Source organism: Agelaius tricolor, unplaced genomic scaffold, assembly GCF_023055355.1.
Source record: "Agelaius tricolor isolate 1412-34295 unplaced genomic scaffold, bAgeTri1.0.p SCAF_14, whole genome shotgun sequence".
In the NCBI taxonomy this organism is placed as follows: Eukaryota; Metazoa; Chordata; class Aves; order Passeriformes; family Icteridae; genus Agelaius; species Agelaius tricolor.
Window position 1 is genome coordinate 17,540,698 of NW_027269274.1, and position 15,206 is coordinate 17,555,903.

General features: G+C 44.2%; 1 protein-coding gene and 1 non-coding gene across 4 annotated transcripts in view; both read left to right on the forward strand.

Moving 5' to 3' along the window:
• The first annotated feature begins 24 nt into the window (after nucleotides 1-24).
• Nucleotides 25-15,206, forward strand: part of IARS1 (isoleucyl-tRNA synthetase 1) — a 95,337-nt gene continuing 80,155 nt past the window's right edge. Inside the window, exons 1-6 of one of the 3 annotated variants that reach the window (XM_071440011.1) lie at nucleotides 25-142; nucleotides 1,806-1,893; nucleotides 4,857-4,976; nucleotides 5,460-5,616; nucleotides 6,061-6,180; nucleotides 9,044-9,126. In XM_071440011.1, coding sequence (XP_071296112.1) covers nucleotides 4,858-4,976; nucleotides 5,460-5,616; nucleotides 6,061-6,180; nucleotides 9,044-9,126 — 479 coding nt within the window. In that variant the 5' untranslated portion in view covers nucleotides 25-142; nucleotides 1,806-1,893; nucleotide 4,857. Of the gene's footprint in view, nucleotides 143-220; nucleotides 410-1,805; nucleotides 1,894-4,856; nucleotides 4,977-5,459; nucleotides 5,617-6,060; nucleotides 6,181-9,043; nucleotides 9,127-15,206 lie in introns of those variants that run through there. The other 2 variants (XM_071440013.1, XM_071440012.1) reach the window with 2 other exon arrangements.
• On the forward strand, nucleotides 2,447-2,578 carry LOC139596118 (small nucleolar RNA SNORA84). Its single transcript, XR_011681250.1, has one exon. It is a non-coding gene; the product is annotated as a small nucleolar RNA SNORA84 (small nucleolar RNA).

Here is a 15,206-nt window from a genome sequence, read left to right on the forward strand (position 1 = left end):
CGGGTCAGCTTTCACCCAATGAGCGGCCGCCTTACAAAGCTCCGCTGTGCGGCCGCAGAGAGCCGCGCGCTGATTGGCCATGGCGCTGGCGGCGCTTCCGGCCATGCTGCGCCGGGCGGTATTGCATCATGGCGGGACGGAGGTGAGCGGGGGGCCCGGCTGCAGCCTCGGCCCCTCACGGTCCCGCCGGCCGGGCTGAGCTCCGTGCGGGCGGCTCCGAGACACCAGGGTGGGGCTGCTCCAGCGCCGTGCCGGGGAGCGGCACCTTTAGGGTGTCCCGGGAGAGCGGCGGCTCCCGAGCCAGCAGTGCCGGTGCTGTCACCGCGGGAGCGGCTCCGGCCGGGCTGGCGGCTCCCTGCGGCCTTGGGCGTTGTTAGCTCGAGTTTTGCGTGTACAGCGTCCCGTTCATGTGCGTGTTTTACTGCCTGGGTGCTGTGCGGATTCTTTGCTTTTTCGGCAATTTAGGGATTATTTATAGGAGGTGCTTATTAAAGGTTAGCCTGGTGCCTTATTGCAGGGCTTAATGCTTAGCAAGTCTTGGTTTCATTAGTTATTTGTATTGCAGGGCTTAATACTTAGCAAGTCTTGGTTTCATTAGTTATTTGTACAAAGAATTTAAGGTCCCTTACAACGTGTAATGTGTCTTAAGCATTCCCTTCAGCATCCTGTTAACAGAGGGGTTGATGAATGCACCCTTATTATTGCTACAGCTGTGGTGATTTTGATATCTCCAGCAAACCTTGGCTTCCACACCCCGGGAGCCTTTCAGAGACTTTAATTCGGTTTGGTGGTGACACGATTAGAAAGCAGCTGTCAGGTAATCGGGTCCAACCGAATTCAGCTGTCACATAAAAGCAGCGTTCAGTAACTCAGCTGACGCTGGTTTCTGAGTGTTTATTAAAAAGACGTAGTTCAAAGTTATTTCAAGATAACCTAGATTTCTTTTGTTCACACGATGTTACATTTTTAATCAAGGCTGCATGATGATGACAAACATTTCCTAAGCCATCACAAGATACAGTGTAAAACTGGGCTCTTGCATAGCATGCAGTTTTTGTATCTAAGGACAGCATTAATTGATGAGTGTGATTATTGCTTTAGCAATGTTTTAATTGGCCTTTCAGTGTTAAAGGCAATCCTTGAAGGGGGATAGCTGGGCTGGTGTTGCAGTTTTATTCCCTGTACAAGACACAAGATTTTCAGAAGCAATGTTTGTTCTGTAGTTCAGCATTCTGCTCCCATCCTTCTTTCCTTTTGTTTTAAACTTGGTTGTTTCCACCCCTTCTAGAAATTGAGAATTTTCATGATCAGGTTTAGACTGCTGTTACCCGAGAACAGGACCTGAGAAGGCAGAAATGGGGGGCCAGGTGTGGAAAATGTGGAAAATAGAGCATTGTTTAACTTTAGAGAAAGCAGCTGTAGGTGGAGAAAGAAAGCTCCTTGTCTTTGGAGGGAGCTTTGGTCTCTTTTACAGAAAAGTTTGTGGGAGAAGGTGACTGGAACAAGAGTAAGAGACTGATGATAAACCCCTGGAAATGAGAAACCTTTTGTACACCTTTAGTTCATCCTGTGTTTTTATACTTACCATTTCTCAGTCAACAAAATGATTATTATCATGAAATCCACTTTGTTTTAATCATATATCTGATGTATGGAAAGTACAAAAATATTTCTCAAATGTGGGTTCACTTTATTCATAGTGGTGTTTTAATTGAATTTTTATTGTTTTTTTAAAAATTAATATTTTTAAAAAGTACATGGGAACTTGCTTTTATGGTGTTAATGCATGTTTTTTTTTCTTGTAGATAAGAAGCCCAGCTTAAGTCTCTGCCTGCTGTAGCACAGTCTCCAAACTGACACCTTTGCTAGTGAATGTTGTTATCCTCTAGAAAAGTGAGTGTACTTAATAAAAACTTGCTTAATGGTGCATTGTCTTTTACACTTCTTATCAGCAGCAAATGCACAGAGAACCCTCCATGTGTTTACTGATCTCTGTTAATGTGAGGTGTTGTCTGAAAGTGAGGTTTTATTAGATGTGTTTATATAATTTCTGTAATGTGATTTGTGATGTTTTTGCTCAGTCTGTGTTCAAAGTAATGAAGTTGTCCTTCATTATTTTGGGTTTGAAAATACCTAGATTGCTTATAATAAGCTTCTTTCTGTTCTGTAGAGATATTCACACTCTGTCTATAGAATGATTGTTAGATCTTGGCTTTTTTTCTCAGCTGAAGTTGAGCCATGGCAAGATTTTCAATGTGCTTTTTGTCTTTTAAGTCAGTCTGTTTTAAAATTCTGTTGAAAATTCTAAATTTCTATAAAATTCTGGTTTATAACTTGGAAGATATAACCGGTAATGATGGTTGCACATGAATTCCCAGCAGTATTTACTCCCCCCTGCTCCTGATGCAATAAAGTGGTGCTGTTGCTGAGGGTGTGGATGGTTTGTGCCCTGTGGTTGCTGGACACTGCTGTGCCTGTGCAGTGCTTCAGTTGGAGGATGGGCCCACAGTGACCCTGGGGCAACGCAGGGAGGCTGTGAGCCCTGAGCAGCCTCCTCAGCCCTGCCTCAGGCACAGCCCACAGCAGCCTGCCTCTGCTTCCTGACAGCTGGCCAGGCTCCAAGCACTTGGGAGTTGCACAGAGGGTTTGGGAGTTGCACAGAGGGTTTGGGAGTTGCACAGAGGGTTTGGGAGTTGCACAGAGGGTTTGGGAGTTGCACTGAGGGTTTGGGAGTTGCACTGAGGGTTTGGGAGTTGCACTGAGGGTTTGGGAGTTGCACTGAGGGTTTGGGAGTTGCGCTGACGGTTTGGGAGTTGCGCTGACGGTTTGGGAGTTGCGCTGACGGTTTGGGAGTTGCGCTGACGGTTTGGGAGTTGCGCTGACGGTTTGGGAGTTGCACTGACGGTTTGGGAGTTGCACTGATTTACACTGAGCTGGGGCTGAGCAGAACATGCAGATCCTGGAGCTGTTGTATTTGAGTTCCCCTCAGACAAAGGAAGGAATGATGCATCTGACTCCATGTTCTCAGAAGGCTAATTTATTATTTTATGATTCTATATTATATTAAAGAATACTAAACTATACTAAAGAATACAGACAGGATACTTACAGAATGCTAAAAGATAATAATGAAAACTCCTGACTCTCTCCAGAGTCCCAACACAGCTTGGCATTGATTGGTCATTAAGTCAAAATAATTCACACCAGAAACCAATGAAACAATCTCCAAACATTCCAGATGAGCAAAATACAGGAGAATCAAATGAGATAAGAATTGTTTCCCTTTTCTTTGAGGCTTCTCAGCTTCCCAGGAGAAAAATCCCGGGCAAAGGGATTTTTCAGAGGATGTCAATGTGACATGGAGCTGAGTAGAACATGCAGATTCTTAAACCTCAGGTCAGCTGGCTTGTGGGAGATAAAAGCTTCAAGCTGAATTCTTTTATCATTTCCATTGTCTCAGTGATCAAGTCACTGAGAAAGGACACAGCCTAATCAGTGCTTTGAGGCAGAATGGTGAAACCTCTCCTACAGGTTGTGTAGAGCAACTCACTGGCTCAGGCTGGTTATTACCTTTTAAAATACATCCAGGCCATGTCCACATGTTCCTTGTCAGCCCCTGATTTCCCCTCCAAATGCTGTGTTGCCTGTGCACCAGGTTGTGGGATTCTCAATTATAATAATGTGATAAAGGATAATTTGGGTTTGTTAGTGGAGAGAATGATTTGTCATGAATACAGAAGTGCTGGAGTTGGTCTGTAGCACATTTTTTCATAGGGGTTCAAGCCTTGAGCTGGCAGGTTTTGTGGTGTTCTGGGTTCTGTTTAAGGAAATGTTTTAGAGCTTCAGCTGTAACTGGAAGAATTGTCTTCATGCATTTGCCTTTGTTGCTGCTTTATGGTTAGTATTTACAAACCTGAGTAAATCCCAGGACTCAGGCCTTGTGCTGTTACTTGTCATTCTCTAATGCTGAGTGAAGCTCAAAGCTGTAGTAGCTACTTCTGGTGTAAGTGTGCTCAGGAGCAGCAGCACTGAAGTGAGAGGTGGAAGAACCCTTTTATCTTCTAACATCATCTGTTACAACCTTCATAACCAATTTTCTCCTGTTAGGGAGCTGCTGTCTTAAAACACCTCAGAGCTTTGTTTTGTTCTTGCTGTGGCATTTTATTGAAATCTGACCCCTTTCTATCTCATTGCAGCTCTGGAACCAGGCACCTGCTGTGTGTTCCTAATTATGTTGAGAATTGCTCTTCCCTGTGTTGTTTGTACAGCATGGAAGTGGCCTGTACAAGTTTTAATGTACTTATAAAACTCATGTTCATCTTTGCAGTTTTTCAACTGTGCTCTCTGCAGCCTGGCTGCTTTTAGGGGCATCTGAGATTGCTGGCACAGCCTGATGGAAAGTGTTCTTTTAAGCATCTCAACAGTTAGTGAATAGATGTACAGGGCAAAGTTGCTCCTTCTTCAGTAGTTTCAAGTGAAACTCTCTGATACAAACTGGTGCTGAAGGGTCAGTTTGAACTCAGAAGCTTTTCCTGAAGAAAAAAAAAACCTGTAACCAAAACATAATTTACCCTTTGACTGTTTTCTCTGGGAAACAGAAATAAAAACATGATAAAAAAGGGAACAATCATAGTTGAATGAATGGAAAATCCTTTTCCTGTTCCAAAACTTCGGTGTGAGTCAGTCAAAATTAGGCTTTTTTTTTTAGAATGGAGTGCTTGCTTCCATGCCTGCAATGAATCAAGCTCTTTGGATTGGTGATACGGATTTGAAAGATAAAAGTTCTATTTGTGGAGTTACTTTTTCTCACTTCTGTTCAATATGTATTTTTCTCTTATTGATCCTTGTTGGGAAAGAATGGTTCAACAAGTTCCAGAAAACATAAATTTTCCAAATGAGGAAGAGAAGATATTGACGCTCTGGAAAAATCTAAATTGTTTCAAGGAATGCCTGAAGCAATCAAAGAACAGACCTAGGTAAGAATCTGTTAAAAGCTGTAGCAATTGTGTGTGGCAGTGCAGGGTTGCCTTGGCTGTAATTACTCTTTGTTTTTCCTTGGTTCTGTCAACAGCAGCTGCTCCCTTTGCCAGCAGCAGGCCTGGCCCATGCTGCTCTCCCTTTATATTTCACTTGGTGAAGAATCAGCAGTGCTCAAACAGTTGTAATAAACTTGTAATTTCCTGCCTGGTGGGTTTGTAAGAGAAATGGGGAGGTAAGCAAAGAGCTCTTCCCCCTGTGCTGGGTGTGCCATGGGAGTGCTGCTAGAACTGGCAGTGGTGGGAGCAGAACAGGCTGGAATGTTCCCTGCAGTGCCACTGCCAGCCCTGTGCTGACTGATGGTGGAAGAGGAAGGAATGGACATTGTCCAAGTGAAACACAAGCAGTAGAAGCATGGAGTCACCCTGCCCCTGAGCCTGCTGCTCAGTCTTTGCTTTACTGAGGAATGTTTTGTGTTGTAGGTTCAACTTCTACGACGGCCCCCCGTTTGCCACAGGGCTCCCCCACTATGGCCACATTCTTGCAGGAACCATCAAAGACATTGTGACCAGATTTGCTCATCAGAGTGGTTTCCATGTTGAGAGAAGGTTTGGTTGGGATTGCCACGGCTTGCCTGTGGTATGTGTCATGAATTTACCTGCAGATACTTCTGGTGGTTCCTCTTTCCCTGTAGTTCCCTGCTTATCACTCGTATTTCTGCTGCTTTTATACCTGATATTGTTGCTAAAAGAGAAATGGAAGTTCCTTGTCCAGTGTGTTTCTCTGGCTTTTGTGTGTGATGAGTTCAGGAGCTTCCTTCTGGTCAGTGCTATGGACCTGTATTTGTTTGGTTCTTATTTCAGAAACTGGTGTTTATTTTTCTAAAGAAACTAAAGAAACAGTCACACCAGGGTGAGCCTTTGAAATCCCTGCCTAGTTCAGGTGCAGCTCCCATGAAATCCCAGGAGGTTAAAGGAGGCCCCTGAGCCTCATTAGAATGTACAGGACACATAAGGTATCCAGGGGACTCCTGAAAGCTTTTACTAAGAGGATGTTTTGTTTGATTGTTTTCCATGCTCCCAGGAATATGAGATTGACAAGACTTTGGGCATTAAAGGGCCAGAGGACGTGGCAAAGATGGGCATTGAAGCTTACAACAAGGAGTGCAGAGGGATTGTCATGAGATATGCCAAGGAGTGGGAGGTGAGTGGAGGCCCAGTCCATGCTCTGCTGAGCATTTCTAAATGTCTTTGTGCAGAAGTGTTTCAGGTGGGGGAACTTCATCCTTTTCTCTGATTGTATGCATTAATCTCATGTCTTGAAGCTCCTGTGTTTCTCCCCTGTGGTCCTGAAAGGGAACAAAAAGAGCCCCTTTGTGCCTTGGAACAGACACTGCTGTGCTGTCAAGAGAAGGTTACTTGCAGATTACCTGGAGCTCAAAGTGTCTGATGGGCTACACTGAACAAATAACAGATCTGTTGAGCATTGTCTCTTTCTTTGTGTCTTCTCTTTTATAGGAAATGGAAAGATCTGTTTGGTTTTCTAATGGAGCCATTAAAGAGAATAAGGATTAACCTCACTGCTTTTCTGCTCCTCCTTCCCCACTGTCTTTTCATTGCCATTTCATTGTCTTCTCTTTTATAGGAAATGGAAAGATCTGTTTGGTTTTCTAATGGAGCCATTAAAGAGAATAAGGATTAACCTCACTGCTTTTCTGCTCCTCCTTCCCCACTGTCTTTTCATTGCCAGAGTGCAGGGCAGCAGCTTGTATTTTTGGAAGAACAGAAATTCTCACATCTGGTTTTGTCACAAGAGGTGTGGGCAAACCCTCAGTCTTCCCAGAGAATATTGGTGTCAGCTTTTCATCCCAGGAATACAGGGAGAGTGTTGGTGTCTGCAAGTTTGAAGAATGGTAGTTCTCTGAAAAGATTTCCAATAAAGCTTTATCTTAACCATATTTTTTTTTCCTAGGCAGAACAGTCCTAATTATTTTAATTTTTTCCTCCTGCAAACGCTCTTTTACTTCATCACACTCCTCTGCATGTTTCTAGTCCTGCTGTATTTCTTTTAATGGAAATAGGAGTTTCTTACCTGAGTATCACTTGCCTCTTGCCCTTGGGACCATTTGGGAGCATGAAGACACCAGAGGTGCCTTGGGTAGAGTAACTGGGACCTAAACCTCAGTGAGTGGCTGGATGAAAAGCAGACAGTTTGTTTTTTTATCAAATGACACTGAAATGCTGTATTTCAAACCCATCATTGATAATTCTTTGTTGCTTTTAGAAATAAAAATAGCAAGATTCATTCTGGTTTGTTGTGGTGGTTTAACCCCAGCTGGCAGCCGAGTACCAATGAGTGGAGATAAGAACAGTTTAATTGAAACAAAATAAAATATTATAATGCTGTTAATGATAATAATAACAGTAAAAGAGGACAGAGGGAGGAATAAAAGCCAGGAAAACCAAGTGATGCCCAGTCTGGCTGCTGAGTGATGCCCAGACCAGGGATTCACAGCTCCTGGCCAAGTCCCCCCAGTTCTCTGCTGGGCACGATGTGCTGTGCTATGGAATGTCCCTTTGGCCAGTTGGGGTCAGCTGTCCTGGCTTTTCTTTGTCCTGGCTCTTCTCCCACCCAGCTCCTTGTGCAGCTCCTGGCTGGCACAGCCTGGGAAACTGAGAACTCCTTGCTTAGGGCAAGCCCAACTCAGCAGCACCTAAGCCAGCAGTGGGTTAACAACATGATTCCCATTCTAGATCCAGAACACAGCACTGGAGCAGCTATGAAGAGGAAAGTTAACTCTATCCCAGCCACACCTGGAACATTTGTGGTTCCTTTTCCATACCTTTTAACTTGCTGTGCTTCAGCAGCTGGTGTTTTTGCAGTGCTGGTTAGTGCAAGCACTTGATCTCTTGGGTGGTGAATGCATTTTGTATTTTGTTTTGTTCATAAACTTGTGCATGTATGTGTGTATTTTAGATGATAAATAAGAATAATTAAATTTGTTTAAATTCAAGTATTTTGGAATAGTGCTGGGAGAGGAATTACCAACATTCCTGTTGGATAGTGTTTGCCTGGAGTGGTTAGCAAATATTTGAGCCTTATGAAAAAATAGTAAAGTGTGAGATCTTACAATGCTGAGACCAGACATAATGCTCCAGCTTTGTGAATCCTTGTGCTAATCAGTCCTAGGCTATGGATCTTATCAGGGGAGTGTCAGAGTGGCTTAAAGGTCAGGATGGGAACTGATCCGTGTCAGGAGCTCAGGTGTGGTATGAAAATGTAGAGGTGAGGGAATGAACGTTTTGTGTTCCCTTGGCTGGTTTGACATTCAGTGTGGGCTGTGTTAACAGTGTCAGGACAGGTGTCCCTGCCTTGGCTGGCTGCAGAGCTGGGGGCTTTGGGTGCCTGTGAAATCCCACTTGTCCCAGTGAATCCCACAGCTGGCTCATTCCTCACTGGTGTCTGAATGTGAGCATGACCTGTCCTCAGACAGGGGCTGGCACCTGTCCCTGCTGGGGCTCTGGGCAGGCACAGGAGGCAGCTGGCCCTGGGAGGGTTTGATAACTTGGCATGTATCAATTTCTCTCAGCATTGCTTTGTCTTCAAGTTACATCATGTTTGCATGGAGCTGAAAGCTGATAGACTTCTGGGTTTTCACTGTCTCTGCAACAAGTAGTCTTAAAAATAGAAGTGTGACCACTGTCATGAAAAGCAATTTTCAGGCATTTGAACCTTGGCTGAACCTTGAGTGATCCACCATTTCTATCTGATGAATGATCCAAGTGATCTACTGTTTTTGCTGTGTTGAACACATTTGCCTGTTGTGTGACCTTGGTTCTAAATAACCATGCTCGTGGTTTCATTCTTTCCTTATTTCTGCCTGTAGGAATACACTGTTTGGAACTATTATCAGGCTAAAATACTTTATAGATGGATTTCATTGAGTTGGGACAAACACTGCACTTAAAACCTAGCTGATTTTTATTCTACAGAATAAACATTGGCAATGTATTGTGATGATGCATTATTAAGATGCCTTTCAATCTGTGTTTTTGTGTCTTAACAGTTCAGTGTGACCAGATTAGGACGCTGGATTGACTTTGAAAATGACTATAAAACCCTTTACCCCGAGTTCATGGAGTCTGTGTGGTAAGTGAACACACCTTGCTTTGGGGATTTGAAATGTGAGAAAGGCTTCACTCATTGCAAACATGTCTTGGTCCATGTATCACTAGAACTGCTCAGAAAATGCCAAATGCAGATAAAACATCAGGCAGAGGAATTCAAGTGATGTGGAACCTCTTGATGTCCAAGTGGTGCAATGAATTGTCCCATTTTCTCCTTCTCCAGGATAGCAGGGCTTTGCAAAATAAAGTGCACCAACACTGCCTTTAGAGAGCCCTGAAATCTGCTCCATGCCAGCTTCAAAGCAGTTCTGAAGATCTATTAATATGGTCCTTGGTTGGTTTAGGAAATTACATTCCAGCTCTGCATTCTGATGTTCTTCACACTGTCAGCTGTAAATGGCAAACTGTCCAAGCTCAGTTTAGCTCCAAACCTCTTCTTCAAGCCTGATTTTAGAGGCTGTGAATCTGCTGGTATCTTTTTCTTGGCAGCACACTTTGACAACTGTCTTGGACTCCTGGTGCAGAGCTTAATAAAATTTGGGTGTTTTGGCAATGTAATCAGGGTGCCTGTTGGGATTTTAAAAGACAAGACAAGCTTCCAGGTTAAGGATGAGCAGGTTGGTTTAGCACAGGGAAGAAATGGCAGCTGTGAGTCCTTTGGGTGATAGAATGACAAGGGGAATTTGACATTCATTGAAAAGCAAATTATGTGCATAATGAAGTATTGAATATTTGGTAATATTAGCATTACTAATCAGCTTTAATTGTGTAGTTTCATAAAGTTCTGCCACTGGATTGACAGACCTTTGAGATGTCCCTGAAGCCACTGCAGAGGGCTGAAGTGCCAGTGAGATTTCAGTGGAGAGATGGTGGGAAGGCAGCAGATGTTTAACTCACTCAGCTGAAGAAACCCTGCATAATTATAAAGCCAAAACTGACAAGAAACCTTCATTTTGTAAATTACAAAAATACTTAGTGGCACCTCGAATCCTGTTGAACTGGCAGCTTAAAAACCAAACCTGCCTTGAGGAAGTTGCAGGGCCTCTCAGCAGCCCAAGCCTTGTTTTGGTGCTTTGTTTCTCCCACCACCTCTTCACAAGGCAGTTTCTGCTCTTTGACCTGTGCTACAAAGATCACCTCCTCTAATGCCTGCTTTGATAGAAACTCTAGATTACATTGGATCTGAAAACTCAGTGAGATTTCAGGAAGCATGTAGGCAGACAGCCTTTTAATTTTGTACTTTTTTTGCTTCCTGATACTGTTAAGTTTCTGTTAAATCCTGTAATGAAACATTTTCTGTTTTTAAAAATTGGGTTTTTTTTGGAGAGTCTTCTTCATGGGACTGTCTCAGGGCTGAAGGAGATGATGCTTAAAGAGAGCTCTGTCACTGCACTTAGAGTGGTGCTTTTGGCAGGGTAATGCCCAATTTCCTAAAAATTAAATAAATTGGATGGTTAGCCAAGCAATCATCAGACCCATAAGGTGTTACTGAAGTTACTTTGCATGTCCCTCAGGAGTGTTAATTTGACCTATAGGTTCTAGCATGCTTCTCTTACAATTTATTCCATTTTTTTCTGAGCTCCTTTTGAAATCCTTTAAAAAAGTTTTAAAATTTAGTGTCCAGCTATGTACAAAGGAGAAACTGCAGCTTAATTTCTGCATTGGCTGCCCTGGAGACCATATTGGCCTGTCCAGTGGTTTGACCTTGTTTTTGTTCTGTCTGTGGGAGTAAAATGCTGATTTTAGGTCCAGAAAAAATAACCTGGTTATAAAAATGGGAGTGGGCATGGCAGCTGTAGGTTTTGTGGTTAAAATATGGTGAGGAGTTTCTCTTTAGTCATATAATCAGCTAAACCAGTCTGTTTAGGTTGGTTTTTTTTCTGGTCTGTAGCTTTTCCTGCAGCTCTGGAGTAGCCTCAGCTGGAATTTCTTTGTGACATGTGGTGTTTTCTTCCTTGTTTCTGTTGAGTTCAGTGAGATAATCTAATACTTGTAATAAATGTTGTTTTTAGTGGTGGCTGATTTGATCCAAATCATTTCAGTTTGGAGTATTTAGGACTCAGACACCAAATACATCTGTTGTACAGTATCTCTACCAAACAATATTAATAAGCTCAGAATGCTAGAGAGCTTTTCTCTTTTATCTTTATAATTAGTCTGGTGGAAATGACTCCTTTGTTGGCATTTTGATGCTGTCACATGATGACTGACTAAACTGAATTGTTAGCCTGCTAAATTTTGACTTACAACAAAACATTCACTGGTAGAATTGTGGTATCCTGGCAGGATTTTTCAGGGGAGGATTGGAAGGTGGTGTCAGTGAGAGGTGATACTGCACTGCTTTTGCATGTTAAGATCCAGCCAGCTGTGCACATATTGAATAACTTAAATAGAATTAGAACTTAAAAGTTCTGTACAATTTGTCCTGCAGCCAGCTTGGATCTCAATTAAGAAGTGCCCTTCACTGGGGCAGTGCAGTGGGTGATGTGCTTGAGCTGCCATGGCACAAACATGGAATATTGCCTTTTTTTGTACAGCCACAAGGCCCATCCAGTGAAACAGAGAGGAGTTTGATGGGAGCTTCAACTTCTTCCTGAGGTGGTCTGAAAGAAACCTTTGGGAGCTGGAATAGCCATAAATGATTGTTCTCAGTGCTGAGCTGTTGCACAGGTGTGGGCTGACTGTGGGTTCATCCTGGGGAGCAGCCCCGGTGGGATCAGGGGATGTTCTGCATTCCCAGGTGATGCCAGGGCTCTTCCTCTCCTCCTGCTCCTCGGAAGGGGTGGCTGGAGCAGATTCCTGTCACCATCTAGTGCCCAAAGGAGCAACTGCGGGCTGAGCCTGGCAGAGACAGCCCTTGGTGACAGAGCTCTGGGAGGAGCTGCCAGGGGGAGCTGGGCTCCCACCCAGCCTGCCCTGAGACAGGCCCAGCGCTCAGCACTAAACCAGAATGATCTCAGAGCAGCAGGTCTCTGAATAGAAATGCTCCCAATAGATTTCTAGAAATAGAAATCCCTGTTGCTTTCTGTGTGTTCCATGACTAATCATTCTCTAGAGAGATACTGGTGATAAGAAGTGTGCTTTGTCCATTTTTCAATGAACTACTTGTATTTTTTTCCCCTCATTCTTGCATTGCTTTTGTGCATTAAGTTCTCTAGTCCCCTTGTTGTTACCTTCTCACCATTCCAGTCTTGTTGTATCTCCTTACCTGTATTTTGGAGGAGGAAAACTGCAGTCCTATGGCTGACCTTTGGGAAAAATCTAGCATCAGTTGTAGATATTCAAATGTACTGCTATTCAGGTATTTTGCATTTCTGGCTGGATCCAGAAGCTCTCAACAAACATGCAGTTCTGAAGGTTACAGCTTGGAGGGTAGACCTGGAACAGGATAATCTCTGTATGCCAGGATTTTAAAGCTTTCAGTGGTAGAATAACACAGAATTTGACAACTTCTGTACTCAACAATTCCTAGACCCTGGAACAAAGAAATACGTTTCCTGCCTTTCCTCAGGAGCTGTCTTTCCAAGCTGCTATTCTAAAGATAGGTTGTGTTTGTTATTGGAATTCATGTTCCACTTAGGCTTATGCTTTTTCTGATTCACATCCAGTGTTTTTTGAGTACTTTTTTTTTTTGTCTCTAAGCATCTGTTTTTGCATGTTGCTTTCATTTTAATTTCCTCTTGTTTTTCCAAGTGTTGTCCATGAGTTGTAGGAAAAGCTTTTCTTCAGGAGCTCTGCTTCCCATGGTGCTGTGAGGATGCAGTGTTTGCTGAACTTTAAAGTGACAGGGCTTCTTACATAGTGTGTTGTTTGTGCCTGGATTTGTCTGGTAGGTCTACAGAGGTTATAAAATTGTCCTTTTATCTTGATGTGAACTGATGTGAGGTCACACAGCCAGAATTTTGTCCATTTACCTAAATTACCATGGATATGTTGAAATCATAGACCTCTGGATCCTGCAGTCCTAATGGCCACAGAACTGTTTATAGCTCCTGATGTTTTTTCTTTAAAGAGTAAAAAGGGGGAAAACCACTTTATATGTGTTGGAAAATATATCTCAATGTTAGTTATGAGGTAGTTCTCTGGAAAGATTGGAGTTCTCAAACCCTTAGAAAACCCTCAGATACTGATCATTGCAAACAGAGCCCCTTGATCCCTCAAAGGAATGGATTAAGGGCTTGGGAAGCTCCAAGATCAAACCTTGTCTTTGATGTGAGCTGGATGTAGGTGTCTGAGAAGTGCAGCTTGCTCTGGGTACTGAGAGATGCTGATGTGGGGTGCCAGGGGGTTTGCAGTGCTGCATTGACTGATCCAGTATCTTTTGGAAGCAAAAGCTCCCATTGCAGGAGTTTGGTTATATCCATGTGCTGTTTGTGTGCTGTGTGTGTGACTTGGATGAACAAATTCTGCAGGAAGGTTCTGGATTTTGGGGAATTCTGGGGAGAGCAAGGCTTTGTTATTTACTGGGCTCGAACCTCATGACCCTTCAGGAACAACAAACTCTTACCACTTTGGAAGTTAAACATTCCTTGCACCTTTAGGGACCAGATTGTCTCTTAACAAGGAGCTGAAATATGCATCTTGAATTTCACCTTTTCCCAAACTGCATTTTTCTTCAGTAAAGGTCTGAGTGCTGCTCCCACAGCCAAGAAGATGCAACTAAATTTATTTATGTGTGAGGAGAAATGGAGCAGAATTAGAGGAACAGGATTTGATTTCTCATTTCTGTGAGTAAATGGTTTGTTTGTCACTAGAAAGGAGCTCTGTGGTTTCCTTAGATTATTTTTTTTCAGAAGGTACTGCATTTTCAATTTTGGCTTACAAACCTGAGTCCCTTTCTTTCAAAGTGTCAAAATTTTTCAAACATAAGGGTTAAACCATGTTTTGTGATGTTATTGTCTAAAATATTGTGATGACTTTTTAATCAAGACATGATCTCCACCTGTCAGTGACTCTTACTGTTAGAACCATCTCCTCTTTGGCAGGTGGGCTCTGCAGTGAGCTCTTTGGGAATCATCTCTGCAGCTCTGCTGGTCATACACCAGCAGCTTTTTGTTAAGGAAACCATTTTAGGTGCTTTTTTTAAGATAACAAAAGAGCTTGTGTAGTGGTAATGAGGGCTATGGCATCAAACAGCAGTTTTGACTCAACTATAATTCTGTTTATTCTGCTGGAATGGCTGTGTGAGGGGACAGGTTGGGACAAACTCCAAAGAGGGCAGGAGGGCAGGGCTGGTGGAGCTCAGGGCAGGGCAGGGATGGAGCTCAGGGCAGGGCAGGGATGGAGCTCAGGGCAGGGCAGGGATGGAGCTCAGGGCAGGGCTGGTGGAGCTCAGGGCAGGGCTGTGCTCAGGGCAGGGCTGGCGGAGCTCAGGGCAGGGCTGGCGGAGCTCAGGGCAGGGCTGTGCTCAGGGCAGGGCTGGCGGAGCTCAGGGCAGGGCTGGCGGAGCTCAGGGCAAGGCTGTGCTCAGGGCAGGGTTGGTGGAGCTCAGGGCAGGGATGATGGAGCTCAGGGCAGGGATGGTGGAGCTCAGGGCAAGGCTGGCGGAGCTCAGGGCAAGGCTGGCGGAGCTCAGGGCAGGGCTGTGCTCAGGGCAGGGCTGTGCTCAGGGCAGGGATGATGGAGCTCAGGGCAAGGCAGGGCTGTGCTCAGGGCAGGGATGGAGGAGCTCAGGGCAGGGCTGTGCTCAGGGCGGGGATGGAGGAGCTCAGGGCAGAGATGGAGCTCAGGGCAAGGCTGTGCTCAGGGCAGGGATGATGGAGCTCAGGGCAGGGCTGTGCTCAGGGCAAGGCTGTGCTCAGGGCAGGGATTTCCTCTGAAGGCCACCCCTGCTCTGAGTGCACAGCTGGAGCCCGGGCTGTGCAGTGGGATGGGATTGCCACAGGAGGGAGATGCTGGCCTGCATTGGGAGCTTGGCAGCTCCACTAGTGCTCACCTTTCCTGAGCAGCTCCCTGAGTTTACAGTTATATTTACAGCTGAATTAAATATTCAGTGTTTCTCTGAGTAGTTTTTGTGTGCTGTTAGTAGGCAGTGTTCTATAGAAAGTCAAGTGGAGCCTTTTTCTATAGGTGTTTCAGTTACTGTTTTTGAAAGGCAAATAG